The 25,983-nt window shown below is 44.7% G+C and overlaps 1 protein-coding gene and 1 long non-coding RNA gene across 2 annotated transcripts in view; one reads left to right on the forward strand and one right to left on the reverse strand.

Annotated features, from left to right (window-relative positions):
* The window catches only part of SLC26A8 (solute carrier family 26 member 8), a 107,371-nt gene that overhangs the window by 53,075 nt on the left and 28,313 nt on the right, over positions 1-25,983 (reverse strand). Inside the window, exons 5-7 of the mRNA XM_074397964.1 lie at positions 24,608-24,789; positions 19,654-19,818; positions 18,501-18,650 (exon numbers count right to left, since the gene is read on the reverse strand). Of these exons, the coding sequence (XP_074254065.1) occupies positions 18,501-18,650; positions 19,654-19,818; positions 24,608-24,789 (497 nt within the window). The remainder of the gene's footprint in view (positions 1-18,500; positions 18,651-19,653; positions 19,819-24,607; positions 24,790-25,983) is intronic.
* LOC120362803 (uncharacterized) overlaps positions 2,525-25,983 on the forward strand; it is a 28,866-nt gene continuing 5,407 nt past the window's right edge. The window contains exon 1 of the long non-coding RNA XR_005578613.2: positions 2,525-2,603. This is a non-coding gene — a long non-coding RNA (uncharacterized LOC120362803). The remainder of the gene's footprint in view (positions 2,604-25,983) is intronic.

Below are 25,983 nucleotides of genomic sequence, written 5' to 3' on the forward strand. Positions count from 1 at the left end.
AGCTCACTGCAACCTCCACCTCCTGGGTTCAAGCAATTCTCACTGTATCTCAGCCTCCCGAGTAGCTGGGATTACAGGCAGGCGCCACTACACCCAACTAATTTTTGTGTTTTTAGTAGCAACAGAGTTTTACCATGTTGCCCAGGATGGCCTGGATCTCCTGACCTCGTAATCCACCCGCCTCAGACTACCAAAGTGCTAGGATTACAGGTGTGAACCACTGCACCTGGCCTCTAATTTTTGTATGTTTAGTAGAGACAGGGTTTCACCACCTTGGCCAGGCTGGTCTTGAATTCTTGACCTTAGGCCATCCGCCTGCCTTGGCCTCTCAAAGTGCTGGGATTACAGTCATGTGCCACCTCGCCCAGCAGAGTCTGCTCTCTTAAGGACATATTGATAGATGTGTGCAGTTTCCTCAGCACATCTAATATTGGTAGTTTCTTGGTGGGTGCTGTGAGAGGCATTTTAGACCCTAGGCCATGGGTGCCCCCATCTTCCCTCTCCCATTTTCCTCACTGCTAGGGGGGAACAGGGAGGTCTTTTTCTAGTCCTTTTTTTTTTTAATGTATTTTTAAAATTTTTATTTATGTATTTATTTATTTTAAGATGAGGTTTCACCATGTTGGACAGGCTGGTTTCGAACTCCTGACCTCAAGTGATCCACCTGCCTCGGCCTCTCAAAGGGCTGGGATTATAGGCATGAGCCACTGTGCCCAGCTTGGTCTTTTTCTAGTTCTAACCTGCAAAGTCTTTTAGGTTAACTGATAGTGCCATGGATGCCATGTCAACCTCTGTGACCTGCAGGGACACTCCAGATGAGTTCCAGGAAAATCTAAAGTAACTGGAAGAGCATGAAAAGGGGAAGAAATGATCAACCCCTGCAGCGCCTACTTAGCTTCGAGACATTCTCTACCGTTTCTTATTCCAGTCCCAATTGACAAGGCCACTGGACTTTGTTACTGACCTTGGCCAACCTCCTGACTCCACACCCTACAACTCCTTCCCAGCTTGCAAACTAATGACCCTCTCCCAGCTTGCAAAGAACCGCCCTAAACTGTAACTTTCCAAGGCCCACCCCAAACCTATATAAAACCGGCTCCTCTCCCACTGCCCTTCGCTGACAACCTTTTCTGCAACCAGGTGAATAAACAGCCATGTTGCTCACACAAAGCCTGTTTGGGTTTTCTCTTTATTCAGAGTGCATGTTTTAACATAATCTGCATCTCCAATCCCTGCTATATGGCAGAAACTGTGACCCCATCACTTGACTTGACATGTGTATAGGTAGTGTATTGCAGGCTTCAATTGCCTATGAGTACAAATTAGGTCACAAAAAAGGTTAATGCCTAAATTGGAATTTTTCTAAGCCTTCACCTATTTTATTGCTGGACCTCTGTTTCCTCCCCTGTCTCACCCCATAGAGCATTGTAATTATTTATAGCATTCTCCAAAGGGTTTTCTTTCTTTTCTTTTTTTTTAATGGGATGGGGTTTCACCATGTTGGCCAGGCTGGTCTCGAACTCCTGACCTCAAGTAATCCACCTGCCTTGGCCTCCCAAAGTGCTGGGATTACAGGCATGAGCCACCGTGCCCGGCCCAGGATTTTTATTTTTATTTTTGGGATGGAGTCTCACTCTGTCACCCAGGCTGAAATGCAATGGTGTGGTCTAGGCTCACTGCTACCTCTGCCTCCCAGATTGAAGCGATTCTGTTGCCTCAGCCTTCCAAGTAGCTGAGATTACAGGTGCCTGCCACCATGCCCAGCTAATTTTTTTGTGTTTTTAGTGGAGGCATGGTTTCACTGTGTTGGCCAGGCTGGTCTCGAATTCCTGACCTTGTAATCCATCTGCCTCAGCCTCCCAAAGTGCTGGGATTACTGGTATGAGCCACTGCACCCAGCTCACTGCAACCCTCCTGGGTTCAAGCGATTCTCCTGCCTCAGCCTCCTGAGTAGCTGGGACTACAGGTGCGCACCACCACGCCCAGCTAATTTTGTATTTTTAGTAGAGATGGGGTTTCACAGTGTTTGCCAGGATGGTCTCAATCTCTCGACCTTATAATCCACCCATCTCTGCCTTCCAAAGTGCTAGGATTACAGGCTTGAGCCCCTACACCCAGCAGGATTTTTTTTTTTTTTTTGAGATGGAGCCTCACTCTGTTGACCAGGCAGGATCTAGGCTCACTGCAAATAAAGCAGGAAATTGGCTGCGAAAAAACCTCTAGAACACCGAACTGGGAAGGAAGGGGTGATTTATTCGGCCAGGAGCAAGGTGGCATGGTTGCCTAACAGCCAAGATTCTGGCCAAATAAATCACCCCTTCCTTCCCCGTTTGGTGTTGAAGAGGTTGACAGGAGTTTTGGTTGGCGGACGGCCAGCACAGCCTTTCAGGCAGTTTTGCCTAGACCTTCAGAGCATCCCTGCAGGGGGCTCCTGCCTGCTTGGGTGATGCCCCCGCCTGCTTGGGTGAGCGTTCCTGGGCAGGTATTGGCCCAGTGGAAAGCCTCACCAGAGAACAGCAGGAAAGCCCCTGCAGTGTGGATCCACCCGGTGGCTGAACACCGAGAAGGAACGGTACTTGGAGTGTCCAGACAACAGAAACACGGTAGGATCGATTCTGGGACACTTGCCCACCTCCTTTAGGTGGAAGCATGGCCTGATCACCCACATGTGCCGGATTTGGCACTCTTGTACTTGGCTTGCTCTCTCTGTAATTAACCTTGTTAAGTCTTGTTTTTTTGGTTTCAATTTGGGCAGGGGAGGAGTGTGATTGTGTGAGTGATTGGAGGGGCCCAACTGGACTCATCGGCTGTGAAATGTGGGGTCTGCAGGTCCATGAGACGGGACCCCACGCTCTGAGTGAATCGTGGGGTTGGTCGGGATTAGGCGTGATCCGCAAACCGCTAGAAGGAGGCACCTTCACAATCTAGGCATTGTGAGGGGATTAATGAATGCTCCGATACCAAGAGGCACCTGAAATACTCCCCAAGTGGGAGATGATCCAACCAGCCTGAAGCGAAAGTGATTGACGGTGTGTTGTGCGTGCTGGGCAGGAACTGAGGGTGGAGTAAACTCTCTTAACTCTCTGTGAGGACTGTTTTTTTTTGGTGCAAAACTTGGGTCATACTTATAGCGAGCATAGACCTCTAGGGACTATGCTGAAAATTTTCAAGAAGGGATTTAGTGGGGATTATGGAGTAACTATGACACCAGGGAAGCTGAGGACCTTATGTGAAGTAGACTGGCCAGTATTTGGGGTGGATTGACCCTCAGATGGGAGCCTAGACAGGTCTCTTGTCTCCAAATTATGGCATGAGGTTACATGTGGTGAGCCAGGACACCCTGATCAATTCCTGTATATAGATACGTGGCTGTAGCTCATTCTAAACCACCGCCTCCTCCCCACCCCACTGTGATTGAGAGGACAGGCAGCAACCATACTAATGGCAAAGGGACAGGCAGCTAGGTAAAAACCCCACTCCACCCACCGAGAGACACAGACTCCCAAGGTCCTGGCAGATTCAGTGGCAGAGACACAGACTCCCAAGGGCCTGGCAAATCCGACAGCAGAAGAGTTTTTGCCGGTAATACCTACTCCTCCTCAAGGACTCCTTGCCCCTGGGCCTGAATCCTCAGCACCCCCACCAGAATTGCACACTCCTAAACCACCCAGAGTAGACAAGAGAGAAGGCAGAGAGACTCCTCCCATAGCTGCCCGCTTCCAAGGAGGAACTCCAGCCCCACCTCCAGCAGCTCATCTGCGACCTAAGGCAGGGGTGCAGATGCCTTTAAGAGAGGAGAGGTATACAGGAGTGGATGAGGACAGCCACATGGTGGAAAGGCATGTTTTCACATACCTGCCGTTCACCTCAGCTGATCTTATCAACTGGAAAAATAACAACCTGTCTTATACCGAGAAGCCACAAGCTCTCATTGACCTACTGCAAACTATTATTCAGACTCGTAACCTCACTTGGGCTGATTGCAATCAGCTGCTTATGTATCTTTTTAACACAGACGAACAGCAGAGAGTACTCCAAGCCACTTCTAAATGGCCGGAGGATATTTTTTTGTTGTTTTTTGTTCCCTAAAATAAATAAATAAAAAGCAGAAGTTACAATTAAGCAACAAAGATCAAAAGAAGCAAAGAAGGACATTATATAATGATAAAAGGATCAATGCAACAACAAGAAGAGCTAAAGATCCTAAATATATACGCACCCAATACAGGAATACGCAGACATACAAGACTTATAAAGAGAGTTAGACTCCCACATAATAATAGTGGGAGACTTCAACATTAATATTAGACAGGTCAATGAGACAGAAAATTAATAATGATATCCAGGACTTGAACTCAGATCTGGAACAAGTAAATGTAATTAGCATTTATAGAACTCTCCACTTTAAATACACAAAATATACACTCTTATCAGTATCACATCATATCAACTTAGAAGTTTAAACGAAATGTTGGTTGGCTCCTTGTTTGTTATTCTCTTCCCTCATTTTCTTTTATGTCTCCATTATTAAGGACAATTATAGGCATACCCATATTTAGACTGCATTCTAGTCCGGGCAATAAAGCAATGCCCCCATCCTCTCTCCCTCTTCCTCTTTCTCTTTCTTCCTCTTCTTTATTCTTTTTCTTATTAAAAAAAAAAAGAGATTCAGGTATAAAAATAAATGAAAAAAAAATAGAAATAATAATAACTCTACCATTTAGTGTTGCCAATAGGATTAAAAGGCACGATACTGGAAAATTGCCTAGCATAATGCCTGGCATGTGGGAGGCAGACAACCAGTGTTAGTCTCTTACCTTTCTTCCCCTGCCATAGAAAAAATAGAAAATTGGGGGACTTCACCAGTCACCACCAATTTCATTCAAAACTGCCTGCTTTCCTTGTATTACTGCCTTACACGTGCTGCCACTTTTAGAATTCAAATGACTCTCCATTTAAACATACAATCTTCATTCATGTGTTTGCTCACATATGTGCTCAGACATATTCACACAGAGATATATATTCTGCTTAATGGCAACTCAAGTGGACAACAGTAAACTCAAACTTCAAAAATAATTTTGACAGGATGTTAGCAACACAGGACTACATTCTAAAATAAGTAAATAAATAAATAAATAAATGGCTGGAGGAGCATGTTCTTGCAGATTACCATAACCCCCAAGAGTATGCCAGGGTCCAGTTACCAGGGGCTGACTCCCAGTGGGATCCAAACATCCCAGAGGGCATGCAAAGGTTAATCCAGTACAGAGGCTTTACTGGAAGAACTGAAAAAGGGAGCCCAGAAGGCTACGAACATCAATAAAGTCTCTGAGGTCATTCAAGGGAAAGAGGAAAGCCCGGCACAGTTCTATGAGAGGCTGTGTAAAGCTTATTGCATGTATACTCCTTTTGATCCTGAGAGCCCTGAAAACCAACGTATGGTAAATATGGCATTAGTCAGTCAATGTGCAGAAGGCACTAGGAGAAAATTGCAGAAACAGGCAGGATTTGCAGGCATGAATACATCACAGTTACTGAAAATAGCTAACCAGGTGTTTGTGAACAGAGACGTGGTAAGTCGTAGAGAGAGTCTTAGAGAAAACGAGCATCAGCCTGGACAAAACACTGACTTTTTGTGATAGCTGCCACTATTACAGGAGAGCCCCCAAAAAGGAAGGGAAAGGGGGGCTCCTGGAAAGCTACCCAGTCTAGTCACCCACACCTGCAGCGTGACCAGTGTGCTTACTGTAAGGAAGTGGGACATTGGAAGGACAAGTGCCCCCAGTTAGCAGGAAAACAGGGTGATCTTAAGCACGAGGCTTCAGGTGAAAGTGAAGGAGCTCTGTTCAATCTAATGGAGGGGCTACTAGACTGAAGGGGGCTGGGCTCATTTGCCCCCAAAGAGCCCATGGTCCTGATAACATTCCTGTAACCCCCCCATCAAAGAAAACAACCAATATTGTTGGAGCTACTGGGGTGTAAGAGAAACAGTCTTTCTGTCTGCCTCGAACTTGTTTGGTGGGAGGCAGTGAGGTTATACATCAGTTCTTGTACATGTCGGACTGCCCGCTACCCGTCTTGGGGAGATACTTGCTAGGCAAACTAAGAGCTACTGCTATCGTCGTCACCGATAAGGGGTCCCTTCAGCCAAAACTGCCTCAGGCAGGGATTATCATGGCTCTCACAGTCCCTTGGGAGGGGTGGAGACCCTTTCTAACTAAACCAGGGACCAAAGACTACAGGCCAGTGCAGGACTTGCGTTTGATTAATCAGACTACAGTGACTTTGCCCCCACTTGCACCCAACCTGTACATGCTTTTGGGATTGTCAGCAGAGGATAGTTGGTTCACTTGCTTGGACTTAAAGAATGCTTTCTTTAGCATTGAACTGGCCTCAGAGGGTCAGGAACTGTTTGCATTTCTGTATTCTCAATGGGAGAATCCAGAAACAGGTGTGACCACCCAGTACACCTGAACCTGGCTTCCCCAGGGGTTCAAGAACTCTCCCACCACCTTCGGGAAGGCAGTAGCCCGTGACCTTCAGAAGTTTCTTGCTAAGGACTTAGGCTGCATGCTGCTCCAATATGCTGGTGACCTTTTATTGGGACACCCCATGGCAGGCGGGTGTGCTAAAGGAACAGATGCCTTACTTCGGCACCTGGAGGACTGTGGCAATAAAGTGTCTAAAAAGATAGCCCAGGGCTGGGCGCGGTGGCTCACCCCTATAATCCCAGCACTTTGGGAGGCTGAGGAGGGTGGATCATGAGGTCAAGAGATCAAGACCACCTTGGTCAGTGTGGTGAAACCTTGTCTCTACTAAAAATACAAAAATTAGCTGGGCATGGTGTAAAATTTTGTATTTGTAAAAATACAAAAATTAGATGCAGCCTGTAGTCCCAGCTACTCAGGAGGCTGAGGCAGGAGAATTGCTTGAACCCGGGAGGCGGAGGTTGCAAGTGAGCAGAGATCGCACCATTGCACTCCAGCCTGGGTAACAAGAGCAAAACTCTGTCTGAATAAAAAATAAAATAAAATAAAGTCTAGATTTGTCAACAGCAAGTGTGATATCTGGGTTCACCATCTGGAAGGGAGATCGCAGCCTGGGAGCAGAAAGGAAATAAGTCATTTGCAACCTGCCAGAACCTGAGACTAGAAGGCAGGTGAGAGAGCTCCTGGGAGCCGTGGGTTTCTGTAAATTGCGGATTCCAGACTTCGCAGCACTGGTCAAACCCCTATACAAAGTGACAAAGCAGGGGAGGGGAGGAAGACAAGGAATCCTTTGAATGAGGATCCCAGCAGCGGCAGGCCTATCAGGAAAGGAAAGTGAGACTTTTGTCATCCCCGGCTTTGGGGTTACCCAATTTAACAAAACCTCTCACGCTGCATGTGTCAGAAAGAGGGGGAAAAAGTGGCAGTTGGAGTTCTAACACAAAGAGTGGGACCCTGGCCCAGACCTGTAGCTTATCTCTCCAAGCAGCTGAACGGAGTTTCTAAAGGAGGGCCCCATGTTCAAGGGCCCTGGCAGCAACTGCTCTTCTAACACAAGCTAGCCCTGCAGCAAAATTTAAATATCAAAACACCCCACGCGGTATAGACTCTAACAAATACCAAAGGACATCATTGGTTAACAAATGCGAGGTTAACCAAATACCTGAGTCTGCTATGTGAAAATCCCCACATCACCATTGAGGTCTGCAACACCTTAAACCCTGCCACTTTGCCCCCAGTGGCAGAAGGCCCAGTTAAACACATCTGTGTTGAAGTATTGGACTCAGTTTATTCCAGCAGGCCCGATTCTTCAGGATCAACCACGGATGGCAGTAGACTGGGAGTTGTGTGTGGATGGAGGCAGTTTTGTTAATCCACAAGGAGAAGGGTATGCAGGCTATGCGGCAGTAACTCTGAACACTGTAATTGGGATTGTGCCACTGCCTCAGGGTACTTTGGCTCAGAAGGCTTAACTTGCTGCTCTGACCCGGGCCCTGGAACTGAATGAAGACAAGACTGAATTTTTAGCCGGGCGCAGTGGCTCACACCTATAATAATCCTAGCACTTTGGGAGGCCAAGGTGGGTGGATCACCTGAGGTCAGGAGTTCAAGACCAGCCTGGCCATCATGGAGAAACCCCATCTTAAAAAAAAAAAGGAAAAAGAAAAAAAAAAAAGACTGTGAACTTTTATACTAATTTCTGGTATGCCTTTCTTTCTTTTTAAATAAAGACAGGGTTTCACCATGTTGGTCAGGCTGGTCTTGAACTCCCGACCTTAGGTGATCCGCCCGCCTTGGCCTCCAAAGGACTTGGATTACAGGTATGAGCCACCACACCTGGCCTCTGGTGTATGCCTTTCTAACTCTTCAAGTACATGGAGGGCTGTACAAAGAAAAAGGACTGTTAAATTCAGGAAGAAAAGGACTTTCTCCAAGCAGAAGATGGAACGGATACACAGCTTAGGGAAGATGTGTCAGGAAACAGAATTACAGTGGGTGCAGGCACTTCCCTTGGTGTTATTCAACATTAGATGTACTCCCTATAGCCCCCCATAAAGTCGTATTATATCATAGTCCCCCTCGCATACGCGAGCACTCCAGGGAACTCCTTAGGAGTGGGGAAACACTGAGCTAAGACAACAGCTGCAAGCTCTAGGAAAAATCACTCAGGATATTTCAACCTGGGTAAATGAAAGATGCCCTGTAAGCTTATTCTCCCCAGTTCCCCCTTTCTCACCAGGCAATCACATGTGGATAAAGAACTGAAATGCAGTCCCTCTGAAGCCATGACAGAAAGGATGCCAGATGGTGATCCTGACCACTCCCACATCCTTAAAGGTGAGGGAGTCACAGCCTGGATCCACCACAGCTGCGTCAAGCTGGCAGCAGCTGAAACTTGGGAAGCTAGACCAGACCCAGACAACGACTACAGAATCACCTTGAAAAGGACAACAAACCCTGCTCCAGCCACATCCCAGAAGCTAGCTGGTCTGTGCACGGCCAAAGCATAAGGAAATTCATCATCGTGGGACTTAGTCTTCTTAAGATTTGGAGGTTTTTTTTTTTTTGAGATGAAGTTTCGCTCTTGTTACCCAGGCTGGAGTGCAATGGCGCGATCTCGGCTCACCGCAAACTCCACCTCCTGGGTTCAGGTAATTCTCCTGCCTCAGCCTCCTGAGTAGCTGGGATTACAGGCACGCGCCACCGTGCCCAAATAATGTTTTGTATTTTTAGTAGAGACGGGGTTTCACCATGTTGACCAGGATGGTCTCGATCTCTTGACCTCATGATCCGCCCACCTCGGCCTCCCAAAGTGCTGGGATTACAGGCTTGAGCCACCGTGCCTGGCAAGATTTGGACTTTTACAGTAGGAATATTAACTGATTTTGGAGAATGCTCAGTGTGTGCACCAGGTTACTGAGGTAGGGTGGAAAGTTACTGCCATTCTTTTGTTCTACAGTAATTATGAATGTACAGGGACACAGAAGGGTACCTGTTTCTATAATGGTACTCAGCATAAGGTGTATAATCCAGGGGATGGACAGCCTGCTACAATCCATCAGAACCCCCTACGCATACGACTTTTGAAATTAAACTCCTAACAGGGCGATGGAACAGCCCTACTAAGTTAACAGCAAAAACAGAGGAGAAGGGAAGCCCAAAACAAGTCACCCTAAGGTTTGATGCCTGTGCAGCCATCAGTGTCTATCATTCCAATCCAGGGGGCTGTGGTTCCCTCAGATGGGAACAAAGTTATGCAAAAGAGCATAAGTTCATCTGCCAGGAAACCTGCTGGTGCAGTAAATGCATTTCTGGTCATGCATCATCTGGCACTTGGAAAAATAATACAAATAATTCCATTTGCCTTGTAAAAGGGGGGGACACCATTCCAGGGAGTAATGTCCCCTGAGGCTCAAGACTTTGTAACCCAGTAGAATTAATAATCACAAACCCTCAAGACTCCAAATGGGAAAAAGTGGAGAGTGTACTGCCAGGAATTGATGGGAAAGGGCTTGATCCCAGAGTCAATATCTAGATTCAGGGAAAAATCCAAAAACGCTCAGCCCAGCCAGTATACCAGCTCTTCTATGAAATATTAAATGAGCCAGTGCTGGAACTTCCAAAAAAGACAAAGAGCTTGTTCCTTCAACTTGCCAAAAATGTGGTCCATTCGCTTAATGTCACTTCTTGCTATGTATGTGGGGAAATTACCATGGGGGGGGGGGTGATAGGTGACCATGGGAAGCCCATGAGTTAGTACCCTCTGACCCTGTTCCTGACCTGACCTCAGTTCAAAGAATTCAGAACAACAGTTTCTGGGTTCTAAAGGTTTCGATTATTGGAGAATAGTTTGTCCAGAGAAGGAACAGACTTCACTATTCCGGTTGGAAAGCTCAGCTGCCTAGTGCAGCGACTGTATAAGGGAACAGTGGACACTGCAACCTGCTGGAGCTCAAACCATGCAGAGAAAAACCCCCTCCTAAAATTTCCAAAATTACATGATGCTTGGAATCATCCTGGATATTGGAGAGACTGGACGGCCCCAAGCTGGGTTGTACTGGCTATGTGGTCATAGAGAATATGTACAGCTGCCTGAAAGATGGACAGGTAGCTGTGTCATGGGAATCATTAAGCCTTCCTTTTTCCTATTGTCTGCCAACACAGGTGGGCTGTTAGCACATCCAGTCTACTCTGCCTGGGAGAAAAGAAGTGTAAAGACAGGTGAATGGGAGGATAAGTAGTCCACTGGAAAGAATTATTAAGTATTATGGGCCAGCCACATGGGCAGAGGACGGCTCACGGGGACACCAGACTCCTATGTATATGCTCAGTTGGATCATCCAGCTGCAGGCTGCCTTGGAAATACTCGTTAATGAAATGGGCAAAGCTCTGTCCTTTTGACTTGACAAGAAACTCAAATGAGAAATGCAATTTATCAGAACCAGTTGGCCTTAGAGTATCTGCTAGCAGCTGAAGGAGGAGTCTGTGAAAAATTCAAACTAACTGACTGCTTTCTACACATAGATGACCAGCATCAAGCAGTTGAGGATATTGTAAAAGACCTGACCAAACTGGCACACATGCCTGTGCAGGTATGGCATGGATTTAACCCTGAATCCTTGTTTGGAGGTTGGTTCTCATCCTTAGGAGGATTTGAGACTCTCATCATAAGTGTTGTAATAATAACAGGTGTTTGCTTGCTGCTCCCTTGTTTGCTTCCCCTATTCCTTCAGATAATTAGAGGATTCATCACTGCTGTAGTTAACCAGAAAACTACATCACAAATATAGTATATGCATCATTATCAATAAGTTTCTTCAGAGGATCATGAAAATGAGAATGAGAGTGAAAACTCTCACTAATGTTATAGGTGAGATTCTTAAAGCGAGGGGAGTGAGGAAGGAGACCCTTAATCACCCTTAAGCATTTAAGACCACCTCCCAGGCCGGGCGCGGTGGCTCAAGCCTGTAATCCCAGCACTTTGGGAGGCCGAGGCGGGTGGATCACGAGGTCAAGAGATCAAGACCATCCTGGTCAACATGGTGAAACCCCGTCTCTACTAAAAATACAAAAAATCAGCTGGGCATGGTGGCGCGTGCCTGTAGTCCCAGCTACTCAGGAGGCTGAGGCAGGAGCATTGCCTGAACCCAGGAGGCGGAGGTTGCGGTGAGCCGAGATCACGCCATTGCACTCCAGCCTGGGTAACAAGAGCGAAACTCCGTCTCAAAAAAAAAAAAAAAAAAAAAAGACCACCTCCCCCTTGACGTCCACGTTGCATTTCAATTGGAGAAGTAAAGGCTGGCAGACCAGACACCACCTTTAATTGCCCTCCTATAGATCCGCAGGCACGGTATGGAGGAATCTTTCTGGAAGGCATTGTTTTTACTTAAACACAATCAAACCCCCACGTAAGTCACTGTACCCCCACCCTGCTCCACCACCCAAGACCCTTTCACCCGTAATTTCTATAGTATAAGCCTTTAAAAGGGCAGGGACTTTCTTTGTGAGCTGAGCTTAGCTGTCAGGCAACTATGCTGCCTTGCTCCCTGGCCAAATAAATCACCCCTTCCTTCCCAGTTTGGTGTTCCAGAGGTTTGTTTTGTGGCCGCTTTCCTGCTTTACAACCTGTGCCTCCTGGGTTCAAGTGAATCTCCTGCCTCACTCAGCCTTCTGAGTAGCTAGGACTACAGGCATGCACCACTATGCCCAGCTCAGTTTTTTGTATTTTTAGTAGAGGTGGGGTTTTATCATGCTGGCTAGGGTGGTCTCAAACTCCCGATCTCGAGCAATCCACTTGCCTCGGCCTCTCAAAGTGTTTGGATTACAGGTATGAGCCACCACGCCTGGGACTCAAAGGACTATTCTGACTGTGGCTCACAAACCAATCTGTCAGCCATAGTCAAACCCACAACATGCATTGCACTCTCACGTCTCTCCTTCCCTTATAACTCTGGTTGACGTCGATTGCTTTCAAGGCTGTATAAACCAAAAACAAACAAACAAAAATTTTTTTTTGGTGCTGCTGAGATGAAATGAATTTTTTTTTTTTTTTTTTTTTTTTTTTTTTTTTTTTTTTTTTTTTTCCCCTGGGTTCAGGCAATTCTCCTGCCTCAGCCTCCTGGGTAGCTGGGATTACAGGCACGTGCCACCATGCCCAGCTAATTTTTCGTATCTTTAGTAGAGACGGGGTTTCACCATGTTGACCAGGATGGTCTGGATCTCCTGACCTCGTGATCCACCCGCCTCGGCCTCCCAAAGTGCTGGGGTTACAGGCTTGAGCCACCGCACCCGGAGAAATGAATGTATTAAAAAACAAAATTCTAAGGCCCCCAATCATCTGAATGGACCCCTCCTCTCAGCCAAGGGAATTCCAAAGTTAACCTGAAAAACCTAGTTCAAATCATGATTAAAGCAGGGATCAGATCCGTCTCATTATATCTCTCCTTCCTTTCGGAATTCAGGAAAAACCAACCAGCATTAATGTGAAAACAGACCTTAAGCCTGATAAGAAACATTTACAACCCATTCTCTTTGAAGCCTGCTACTTGGAGGCGTCATCGGCATGACACAGCTTTGGTCTCCACACCCCTTACCGTAACCCAGTCATTCCTTTCTATTGATAATAACTCTTTTAATCAATTACCAATCAGAAAAATTTTAAGTCTGCCTATGATCTGGAAGCTCCTACCCCTTCAGGTTGTCCCCCTCTACCAGATCAAACCAACGTTAATCTTACATGTATTGCTTGATCTATTGTGTCTCCCTAATGTAGAAAAGCAAGCCGTACCCTGGCCACCTTGGGCACATGTCGTCAGGACTTCCCTCCAGAGGTTGTGTCATGGGTGCATCCTTAACCTTAGCAAAATAAACTTTCTGAATTGATTGAGGCCTGTGTCAGGTACATCTGGGTTTACAGACTGCGCGAAGGAACATCACTATGATCCTTGGTGCTGATGTTTCTTAAGAGAGGGCTGGGCCAGGTGTGGTGGCTCATTCCTGTAATCCTAGCACTTTGGGAGACAGAGGCGGTTAGATAACAAGGTCAGGAGATCAGACCATCCTGGCCAACGTGGTGAAACCTTGTCTCTAATAAAAATACAAAATTAGCTGGGCATGGTGGCATGCGCCTGTAATCCCAGCTACTTGGGAGGCTGAGGCTGGAGAATCTCTTGAACCCAGGAGGCAGAGGTTTCAGTGAGTCGAGATCGCACCACCGCATTCCAGCCTGGTGACAGAGCGAGACTGTTCATGGGTGCTGTCTGCTGGTTACTCTGAAGCTGCAGCCTCCTAAGGTGCCAGAGTTGGGCTGGGTTCTATGAAAAGGAGAGGCTGCCTGCCTCCGGCCGCACCCCTACAAACTCCATATACACATTGTTCCCTAAGCTCTAGAGCACTGTTTCCAGGTTTTATTTTTAAGAATTAAAAAATAAAAATCATATATGTCATATACAACATGTTGTTTTGAAATACATATATGCATTGTAGAATGACTGGATTGAGCTTCACATACATATCTTTTTATTTTTATTTTTATTTTTAAATGGAGTTTTGCTGTTGTTGCCCAGGTTGGAGTATAATGGTGTGATCCCAGCTCACCGCAACCTCTGCCTTCTGGCTTCAGGTGATTCTCCTGCCTCAGTCTCCCGAGTAGCTAGGATTACAGGCATGTACCACCACGATCAGCTAATTTTGTATTTTTAGTAGGGGTGGGGTTTCACCATGTTGGCCAGGCTGGTCTTGAACTCCTGACCTCAGCTGATCCACCTCAAGCTCCCAAAGTACTGAGATTACAGGTGTGAGCTACCGTGCCCAGCCTACCTATCTTTTTTGGTGTGGTGAGGACACTTAAAGTCTACTCTCTTGGCAATTTTCAAGAGTATGATACATTGTTACTAACTATAGTTACTATGTTGTACAGCAGTTCTCTTGAAATTATTCCTCTTATCAAACTGAAATTTTGTATCCTTTGGCCAAGATCTCCCCAAACCACTCTCCAGTAACTCTAGCCCTTAGTAACCACCATTTTACTCTTCACGTCAATGAGTTCAACTTTTTTAGATTCCACATATAAGTGTTTGCCTTTCTGTGCCTGGCTTACCTCACTTAACATGTCCTCTGGGTTGATCCACGCTGTCCCAAATAACAAGATTTCCTTCTTTTTATTTTTTATTTTATTTTATGTTATTTTTAAATCAAATACCCAGACTTTAAGGAGAAGGATTTCCTTCTTTTTAAAGGCTGAATAGTATTCCATCGTATATGTATACCACATTTTTAAAAATCATTTTTTGTTACATGTCTATCAACTAATACCTATATATACCACATGTATCCATTTATCTATTGATGAACACTTAGGTTGATTCCATAACTTGAGTATTTTAAATAGTGCTGCAGTGAACATGAGAGTGCAGATATTTATTCAACATAAGATTTCATTTCCTTTGGATATATACCCAACAGTGGGATTGCTGGAACTGCCTTCAGGGTTTCGAAAAGTCTTGAAAAACAAGCCTTTCAGCTTTCCACGTTTATGAATTAATAGCTTTTCAAACATTCAAAAGGAGAAGAGTATGCACTTCTACAAGAAGTAGTCAACAGTTATTAAAAAGCTTAGTCTAGGCCAGGCGCGGTGGCTCAAGCCTGTAATCCCAGCACTTTGGGAGGCCGAGGTGGGCGGATCATGAGGTCAAGAGATCGAGACCATCCTGGTCAACGTGGTGAAACCCTGTCTCTACTAAAAATACAAAAAATTAGCTGGGCATGGTGGCGCGTGCCTGTAATCCCAGCTACTCAGGAGGCTGAGGCAGGAGAATTGCTTGAACCCAGGAGGCGGAGATTGCGGTGAGCCGAGATCGTGCCATTGCACTCCAGCCTGGGTAACAAGAGCGACACTCTGTCTCAAAAAAAAAAAAAAAAAAAAAAAAGCTTAGTCTAAGGCCGGGTGCGGTGGCTCAAGCCTGTAATCCCAGCACTTTGGGAGGCCGAGGCAGGTGGATCACGAGGTCAGGAGATCGAGACCATCCTAGTCAACATGGTGAAACCCCGTCTCTACTAAAAATATAAAAAAAAATTAGCTGGGCATGGTGGCGTGTGCCTGTAATCCCAGCTACTCAGGAGGCTGAGGCAGGAGAATTGCCTGAACCCAGGAGGCGGAGGTTGCAGTGAGCCGAGATCGCACCATTGCACTCCAGCCTGGGTAACAAGAGTGAAACTCCGTCTCAAAAAAAAAAAAAAAAAAAAAAAAGCTCAGTCTAGCTGGGCGCGGTGGCTCATGCCTGTAATCCCAGCACTTTGGGAGGCTGAGGCGGGTGGATCACAATGTCAGGAGATTGAGATCATCCTGGCTAATACAGTGAAACCCCATCTCTACTGAAAAAAAAAAAAAAAAAAAAAAAAAAAGATTAGCCAGGCATAGTGGTACGCGCCTGTAGGCCCAGCTACTCAGGAGGCTGAGGCAGGAGAATTGCTTGACTCAGGAAGTGGAGGTTGCAGTGAGCTGAGATCAAACCATCGCACTCCAGCCTGGGTGACAAAGTGAGACTCGGTCTCAAAAAAAAAAGAGCTTAGTCTAAAGTCCCAAAGCAGTATTTTTCAACCTTGAAGAGGATAGACCTGGATTAGTTAGCATAAGATGGGTTATGCTGTGTCAATGTACAAGCCATGAGATTGTAGCATTTTAACACATTGAAGTTAGTCCATGGTAGGTTGGTGTCTCTTAGGCATATTCTTTGCAAGCAATGCCCCAAGTATTTGAGCTAATTTTACCTGGGGATTCCATTTTCTTAACATACTGCTCCTGTCATCATCACAGCAGGGGAGGAAAGAAGAAGAGACTTGCACCTATTTACCTGTACTTTGGCTCAGAAGTCACAGGGTCCTCCTAATTGCAAGAGAGACTGGGAAGTGCAGGGAGCACATGATTACTTGGTTAACTTCAAGCATCTTTGTCACAGACCACCACTTGAAAAGGAAATAATTCTCACTGACACCCAAAAATTCAGCTATTAACTTAAAATGAGAAATGCTGACTGAGAAAACCTGAGCTTTATTGATGAAAATATCTTTATCACTGTAAAATGTTAATTATAACTATAAAAGATAAGTTTTATCAGCAGATTTTAGGGAAGAAACAAGAGGCCGGGCACAGTGGCTCATGCCTGCAATCCTGGCACTTTGTGAGGCTGAGGCAGGTGGATCACTTGAGGTCAGGAGTTCCAGACCAGCCTGGTCAACATGGTGAAACCCCTTCTTTACTAAAAATACAAATATCAGCTGGGCATGGTGGCAAGTGCCTGTAGTCCCAGCTACTTGGGAGGCTGAGGTAGGAGAATTGCTTAAAACTGTAAGGTGGAAGTTGCAGTGAGCCGAGATTGCACCATTGTACTCCAGTCTGGGTGACAGAGTGAGACTGTCACAAAAAAACATAAAAATAAGAAAGAAACAATAAACATTATTATTAGACAGTGAACGCTAGCTCTGCTACTTACCAATGATATGGATTAGAAAAAACATTTAACATCTCCTCTACCTCAATTTCTTTTATTCATTCATTCATTCATTCATTCATTCATTCATTTTGAGATGGAGTCTTGCTCTGTTGCCCAGGCTGGAGTGCAGTGGTATAATCTTGGCTCACCGCAACCTCCGCCTCCTGGGTTCAGGCAATTCTCCTGCCTCAGCCTCCTGAGTAGCTGGGATTACATGTGCCACCATGCCCAACTAATCTTTTTGTGTTTTCAGTGGAGACAGGGTTTCACCATGTTGACCAGGATGGTTTCGATCTCTTGACCTCTTGATCCTCACGCCTCTGCCTCCCAAAGTGCTGGGATTACAGGTGTGAGCCACCGTGCCCAGCTTCTACCACGTTTTAAAACTTCCTTATGTTTTTTCAACTTTTTAGAATGAGCCTATATTACTTTGATACAGGGGAGAAAAAAACCTTGTCTCTGAAATATTATGAGAAAGAGGCAATAGATAAAATTGTTTTGTGAGAGAGATCGATTGTGCTATTGTGACTATAGTTAACAATGTACACTTGAAATTGCTAAGAGAGTAGGTCTTCAATGTTCTCACAACAAAAATAATAACTGCTGCTAGGACTGCAAGGTGAAACAAATTAAAAATGATAATTAGGCTGGGTGTGGTGGTTCACACCTGTAATCTCAGCACTTTGGGAGGCCAAGCCAGGCAGATCACATGAGGTCAGGAGTTTGAGACCAACCTGGCCAACATGGTGAAACCCTATCTGCACTAAAAAAAATACAAAAATTAGCTGGGCATGGTGGCACACGCCTGTAATCCCAGCTACTCAGGAGACTGAGGCAGGAGAATTGCTTGAACCCAGGAGATGGAGGTGGCAGTGAACTGAGATTGCACCACTGAACTCCATCCTGGGCAACACAGCAAGACTCTGTCAATAAATAAATAAATAAATAAATAAATAATAATTAGCTTGATTTAACATTTCACAATGTAGATCTATATCAAAATATCACATTGTAAACTATAGATTCAATTTTTATTTGTCAACTATAGTTTTTAAATTTTATTTTTAATTTTAATTTTTATTTATTTATTAATTTTTATTTTTTTAGAGACAGGGTTTCACTGTGCTAGCCAGGATGGTCTGGATCTCCTGTCCTTCTAATCCACCCACCTCAGCCTCCCAAAGTGCTGGGATTACAGGCGTGAGCCACCGCGCCTGGCTATAGTTTTTTGTTTTTGTTTTTGTTTTTTAATAGAGACAGGGTTTCACCATGTTGGTCAGGCTGGTCTTGAATTCCTGACTTCAGGTGATCTGCTCACCTCGGCCTCCCAAAGTGCTGGGATTACAGGCATGAGCCACCACGCCCAGCCCTGGCTAAAAGAAAATAAGCATGTTTTCACAAATATAAGCATATATTGAAAACAAAATATATTCAGCTTTTACACAATTCACTTCAATACGTTTTTTAAAAAATACTAAAATTATGCAAACTATGAATTTGGGACATCAAAAACACCTACCAGAAAGAATTCCATGGGAAACTCGATAGGATACTGATTGAAAGACATTCTTATACATTTGTTGATTCGCAGAGCAACAACAACGGTTAGAAACAGCAGAATGCTGGTGGAATTAGCTTTTGGGAGAGCTATACAGTAATTAATTATGTTCTGAAAGACAATAAAATTACAGAGGCTTAGACAGGGATATAATAATTGGCTAAGTTTAGAAACTGGCACTGTAGATTAACTCAGAAAGAAATTCCTAAGCAGAGTTTCTGGGCACGAAGGTCTTGATAGATATTACCAGAACAGTGAGGGCAAGCATGACGGGGGTGGGCATTTTTGTTAAAAGAGGGACATTAATGTTTAATAAGGATAAGGAGAGAATACACTGTATGTTTTAGTATAATGAACAGGACCTAGACATTCCATTTATAAGCCAATAGTTATTCATTTTCTCAAATAATATACTGTAGCTTAGCTCCTGCCCTATTCTTACATTGAAAAACTACTTAGTATTGTATATCCTTTAGATGTTTTAGGATACATGTTTGTTATAAGGTAGGTAATGAGAAGAATTGTAATAGATACAATACTTAAAGGCCAAATTTTAATGTATATAATGATAGTTTAAAAGGCTAGAATGGCCAGGGACAGTGGATCACGCCTGTAATCTCAGTACTTTGGGAGGCTGAGGTGGGTGGATCACCTTAGGTCGGGAGTTTGAGACCAGCCTGACAAACACGGAGAAACCCCACCTCTAATAAAAATACAAAATTAGCCAGGTGTGGTGGCACATCCCTTTAATCCCAGCTACTCAGGAGGCTGAGGCAGGAGAATCGATTGAACCTGGAGGCAGAGGTTGTGGTGACCCAAGATCGTGCACTCCAGCCTGGGCAACAAGAGTGAAACTCCATCTCAAAAACAAAACAAAATAAAACAAAAAGGGCTGGAATGGTTTGTCAGCTGAAAGCATGGTCTAACTGGTATCTGCAATTAATCAAGACCCTAATACTCCAATGAAGGAAAATATTTCTAGTATCCTCTGGACTGAGCTGCCTATTGGCTGTGTCTCCTTTCGGAATGGGCAGGAGTCTCTCTACTGAGGTCCACCTCTCTTTGGAGGTAAGAGTGGCATTTGTAACTCTGGGTAAGAGCTGAAATTACTCACGTAGAAGAAGGAGATGGGACCGGCATGGAAAGTAATTATAATCCCGAAGATGCAAGTCAGCTGGGACACCATGATATGCAGTGCCACAGCAGCCAGGTAAGCACTGATTGCAGACTCCGGAAGGTAAGTGGCGATGAAGCCCAAACCCAATGCGCCCATTATTAGCTGCAGAGAAGAGAAAACCAGAGTGGGGCAGAATGTCTTCAATCCAGCAGTAGCACCGATGGTGCTCTCCAGGAATATAAGGGTTTCCAGCAGGAAAGTTAAGATAGGCTCCTTTGGTAACTCTCCCTAACGAACAACAATTGATAATGTGGGTTCTTATGTGCTGATCAGAGGCTCCCGACAAGTGCTAGCCCACTTCTTTGTGAGCACTTAAGTTCTTGCCTGAGAATCTACTGCCCTCTAGGTTAATCTGGGGAAAACAGGGACAAGGTGATCAGACCAAGCCTTTGCCAATTTATTTATTTATGAGACAGGGTCTTGTTCTGTTGACCAGGCTGGAGTGCAGTACAATCAGTGCTCACTATAACCTCAAACTCCTAGGCACAAAGGATGCTCTGCCTCAGCTTCCCAAGTAGCTGGGACTACAGGCACACATGCTGGGCCAATTTTTTTGTTTGTTTGTTTGTTTGTTTTGTTTTTTGAGGCGGAGTTTCGCTCTTTGTTACCCAGGCTGGAGTGCAATGGCGCGATCTCGGCTCACCGCAACCTCCGCCTCCTGGGTTCAGGCAATTCTCCTGCCTCAGCCTCCTGAGTAGCTGGGATTACAGGCATGTGCCACCATGCCCAGCTAATTTTTTTTTTGGTATTTTTAGTAGAGACGGGGTTTCACCATGTTGACCAGGATGGTCTCGATCTCTCGACCTCGTGATCTACCCGCCTCGGCCTCCCAAAGTGCTGGGATTACAGGCGTGAGCTACTGCGCCCGGCCCAAAACAGAAGTCTTATAGCCTGTGATGGTCACTTCACTCTCCACTGCACTAAAAGCTCTCAGAAAACAAACAAATTTGGAACAATAAATCTTTTGCCTGAAAAGGTTTTTGTTTCAAAACTTTCAATCAGCCAGGCACTATGCCTCCCTTAGTCTCCTGTCATTGCTGCCCATTGTGTTCTTTCACTCTAGTCAGGCCAATCTGCTTCCTATTTTTGCATGATTGGCTGATTCCTACTTCTGTGTATATGCATGAGCCCCTTTTTGCCCATCTCTGCCAATCCATGTGCATTATCTATTTTGTTTGTGTGTTTGTTTTTGTTTTTGTTTCTGTTTTGAGATGCATTCTAGCTCTGTCACACAGGCTGGAGTACAGTGGTACAATCTGGGCTCACTGCAAACTCCACCTCCCTGGTTCAGGTGATTCTCCCACCTTAGCTTCCCGAGTAGCTGGGATTATAGGTGCCCACCACCATGCCTGGCTAATTTTTGTATTTTTAAGTAGAGACAGGGCTGCACCATGTTGGCCAGGCTGGTCTTGAACTCCTGACCTCTAGTGATCTACCCACCTTGGCATCTCAAAGAGCTGGGATTACAGGCGTGAGCCACTGTGCCTGCCCTGCATCATCTCTTTCAAGAGCCCAGGAAAATTCCTCTTCCTTAAGGAGTGTGATAAAAAAAAAGCATGGTTCCTGGGGTTGGAGAATGTGGCTTCAGTCCTGGCCCAGCCACTCACTGGTTGTGTGAGTGTGGGCAAGTTAACTTTCTGAATCTCAGTTTCCTCATCTACAAAATGTGAATAATACTGAATGTAAAGTGTTTTGAATAGATTAAAAGTCATCACACATGTAAAATACCTAGTTCAGATCTGAAAATAGTGACAAATATATATCACTCATATTTGCAAATATATATTCCTCACCTTCACACTATCCCTGCCTTCCACTTTGTAAATGGCAAATATCTGCAATTACCATAGAACTCTTTCTTGCCCACTGTGATGTGGCATCACATTCCCTGTTAACATAATATTCTAGGCAGCCACTGTCAATCAGGCAGGGTTGGCCTGTGCAATGAAACCTACCTGCCATTCTTTTTTGTTTTCGTTTTGGTTTTTGTTTTGAGACAGGGTCTCCCTCTGTTGCCCAGGCTGGAGTATAGTGGCATGATCTCGGCGCACTGCAACCTCTGCCTCCTGGGTTCAAGGGATTCTCTTGCCTCAGCCTCCTGAGTAGCTGGGACTACAGGTGCGTGCCACCATGCCTGGCTAATTTTTTTTTTTTTTTTTTTTGTATTTTAAGTAGAGACGGGGTTTCACTGTGTTAGCCAGGAGGGTCTTTATCTTCCTGACCTCATGATCCACCGGCCTCAGCCTTCCAAAGTGCTGGGACTACAGTCATAAGCCACTCCGCTTGGCTTTATCTGCCATTTTTATAGGAAGCTGGTATTAAATGTTGAATGAATGAAAGGGAGGGCTCAATAAAGAGATGTTTCCCTCCCAGATAACCTCAACTCAACTAGAGGTTATTTATTTACTTCATGTTCTTTTGGCACTAAACTCTTATATGAATATGACTTTGCACTTAAGATTTTCTAGGGCACAGATTCTATAATCAGACAACCCTAAACTGAATCCCAGTTTGTTATCTTACTAACTATGTAATCTTGGGCAATTTTTTAAAACCTCTCTATGCCCTTGTTTTCTTAAAATAAGGACTGTAGTAGTGTGCTATAGTCGTGTGCCACCACACCCAGCTAATTTTTTATTTTGTTATATAGAAATGGGGTTCCTATTGTTGCCCAGGCTGGTCTCAAACTCCTGGCCCCAAGCGATTCTCCTGACTCAGCCTCCCAAAGTGCTGGGATTACAGATGTGAGCCACCATGCCCAGCCCTCTTCCTTTTTTAGATGAAAAAAGCTGAGGCTTGAAGGAGGAGAGAAAGTATGTATAAGGCCCCTTGATAATTAAAAGGTTGCTTGTATTTTGTCTTATTCCACAAGATTGAACTTTTTAACTACAGGAAACTATATATTCTTTTTTTTTTTTAAATATGTGGTCTCTGTAAGTATCAAATTTGTTTCTCTGTGGCCACTATTTATAATCTATTCATGCTTACGATGTGACAGACTGTAGGCTAAATACTTTGCATGCATTTTTTCACTTAATCCTCCTACAAACCCTGCAAAACAAATATTATTCCTGCTTTACACATGAGGAAATTGAGGCTCACCAAGGTAAAATAATTTACCAAAGTTCACGCAGCTCATAGCATCAGGGCTGGAGTCTGCCCCCTTTGATAGCCTGCCTTTATAGGTACCCTATAAATCTTTACCTAATGAAAGACAGTCCCCGGGAGATCAGTGAAAATCAACTAAAGAGTGGGTTAGTTGAGGGGAAAAAAAAGAGAGTGAGAGAAGGAAATAAGCTGGGCGCGGTGACTCACATCTGTAATCCTAACACTTTGGGAGGCCGAGGCAGGTGGATAATGAGATCAGGAGGTCGAGACTAGCCTGACCAAGATGGTGAAACACCGTCTCTACTAAAAATACAAAAAATTAGCTGTGCGTGGTGGTGTGTGCCTATAATTCCAGCTACTCCAGAGGCTGAGGCAGGAGAATCACTTGAACCTGGGAGGCAGAGGTTGCGGTGAGCGAGATCGTGCCACTGAACTCTAGTCTGGGTGACAGAGCAAGACTTCGTCTCCAAAAAAAGAAGAGAAATAAACCTGCAAGATGTGACTTTAGTTCAGTGGGTGAACTTTTGGTGATAGACCCTCAGAGAAAAATTAAAGACAGTGCCAAAATAAGTTTTGAGATTTCAATGAGTCATTCCTTTAGCTGTGGTCCTTGTCAGCACATAAAAAGGATTCCAGATCTGACTCTATAGCTTACTAACCTAAAGATAGTGTGTGAGCCTATGAGGCCATTATTATTATTATTTCTGAGACAGAGTCTCGCTCTGTCATCCAGACTGGAGTGCAGTGGCATGATCACAGCTTACTGTAGCCTATACCTCCTGGGCTCAAGTAATACTCCCACCTTAGCTTCCTGAATAACTAGGATACAGGCACATGCTACTATGCCCAGCTACATTAGGCTATTCTTGTTGATAGAATATAAACCAATTTTTGGCTGGGCATCGTGGCTCATGCCTGTAATCCCAGGACTTTGAGAGGCCGAGGTGGGTGGATCACCTGAGGTCAGGAGTTCAAGAGCAGCCTGGCTAACATGGTAAAACGCTGTTTCTATTAAAAATACAAAAATTTGTTGGGCATGGTGGTGGGCACCTGTAATCTCAGCTATGATGCAAAACTGCTTGAACCCAGGAGGCAGAGTTTGCAGTGAGCCAAGATCGTGCCATTGCACTCCAGCCTGGGCAACAAGAGCAAAACTCAGTCCAAAAAAAAAGAATACAAAGCAGTTTTTAAAAAGATAAGGTCAGAAGTGGAACTCTGGACTGAGAGTCCCCAACCCTCTGGGGCCACGGGCTAGTACTGATACTGGTTCATGTCCTGTTAGAAACCAGGCCATGCAGCAGGAGGTGAGCAGCGAAAACCCTATTGTGAACTGCACATGCAAGGGATCTAGGTTGCATGCTCCTTATGATAATCAAATGCCTGTGGATCTGAAGTGGAACAGTTTCATCCCAAAACCACCACCCTCCCTGGTCCTGACCCCATATTCGTGGAAAAACTGTCTTCCAGGAAACTGGTCCCTGGTTAAAAAAGGTTGGGGACCGCTGCTCTGGACCATCACCCCTTAGACTCTTTGTCTTAGAGGAGAAAGCACTGAAGAGAATGTTCAATATCTTATCCTAAATCAGTGGTAGATGATTTCGGAGGAGAGAGAAGCTTTGTCACTAAGGAGGCAGCCTATTCATACAGCCTCTGATTTTTCAAAAAACAGATCACTGAAGGTCCAGGTATATTACAGTGGATCACAGGAGCAATATAAGGAAGGGGTCTGTTTATAGCACCTTTATTCAGTTCCTTTTCAGGGATTTGAAGACTCAGATCCTACCTGGATAATCCCAGTCAGAAAAGTTGTGGTTGCCACCACACTCAAGGATTTATTATAGCCCATAAGGTAGGAGTGGGTAGAAACATCATCCTTGATGAAAGATCCCATGACCAGGTGACCACTGTTGAATGGGCTCACTTTCAGAACATTGATCAGCAGAGCACTCACCAGGAAGAAGGAACCTGTGGAAGAAGACGTTAGGCAGAATGTGAAGTTTCTATAAACTGATACTGACAAAAGCAAGGTTTGGTTGAATTCCATATTGTCCTTCCTTTGAATAACTTTTCTCATTTGAAAGTGGCTCTTGAGAAATAAGAAAGTTCAGGAAAGAGAACTGTGGCTCCCCATACCATGACCAACTCATGGAATTTAGATGATGGTGGTCTAGGTATTTAGTCCCTTCATATTGTGGGCATGTTAAGTGGAATGAGAAGTTGACTGAAATGGGTGTCAGGCTCAGCTGCTGTGTCTGCTCTTAGAGAAGGTTAAAAGTGAGATGGTAGAGAAAATATTAGAAAACAAACCAATCAAGCAGGGTGTGGTGGCTCATGCCTGTAATCCCAGCACTTTGGAGGCCAAGGCGGGCGCAGCACCTGAGGTCAGGAGTTCAAGACCAGCCTGACCAACATGGTGAAACCCTGTCTCTACTAAAAATACAAAATTAGCTGGGTGTTGTGGCGCATGCCTGTAATCCCAGCTACTTGGGAGGCTGAGGCAGAAGAATCTCTTGAACTCAGGAGGCAGGGGTTGCAGTGAGCAGAGATTGTGCTATTGCCTCTCAAAAAATAATAAATAAATAAATAAATAAATAAATAAATAAATAAACCAATCAATAACAATAGGAGACAAAGAATACTGATGCTGAGTTAAATTAAACCTATTTCAAATGTTATTTTGTTTAGTCCACATATTGACATACCACATATGGGAGCAAAGGCAAATCTTAACTTAAAATTTACCTAACAGAAATAAATCTCTAACAACCCTTATGAATACTTGGAAATGATTGTGAGATTCCTCAGAAACTTGGAAATGTAGGAATAAAATTGTTCTCTTGTTGTTCAAATGTAAAATCAACACATAATGAATTTTGAGTAAAGACACGAGCTTTTATTTATTCAGTTTATTTACTATTTGAGATGGAGTTTCACTCTTGTTGCCCAGGCTGGAGTGCAATGACGTGATCTCAGCTCACTGCAAACTCTGCCTCCTGGGTTCAAACAACTTTCCCACCTCAGCCTCCTGAGTAGCTGGGATTACAGGTGCCTGCTACCACACCTGGCTAATTTTTTATATTTTTAGTAGCGACAGGGTTTCACCATGTTGGCCAGGCTGGTCTCAAACGCCTTACCTCAGATGATCCACCTGCCTCGGCT

This window comes from Saimiri boliviensis, chromosome 4, assembly GCF_048565385.1.
Source record: "Saimiri boliviensis isolate mSaiBol1 chromosome 4, mSaiBol1.pri, whole genome shotgun sequence".
Taxonomy (NCBI): Eukaryota; Metazoa; Chordata; class Mammalia; order Primates; family Cebidae; genus Saimiri; species Saimiri boliviensis.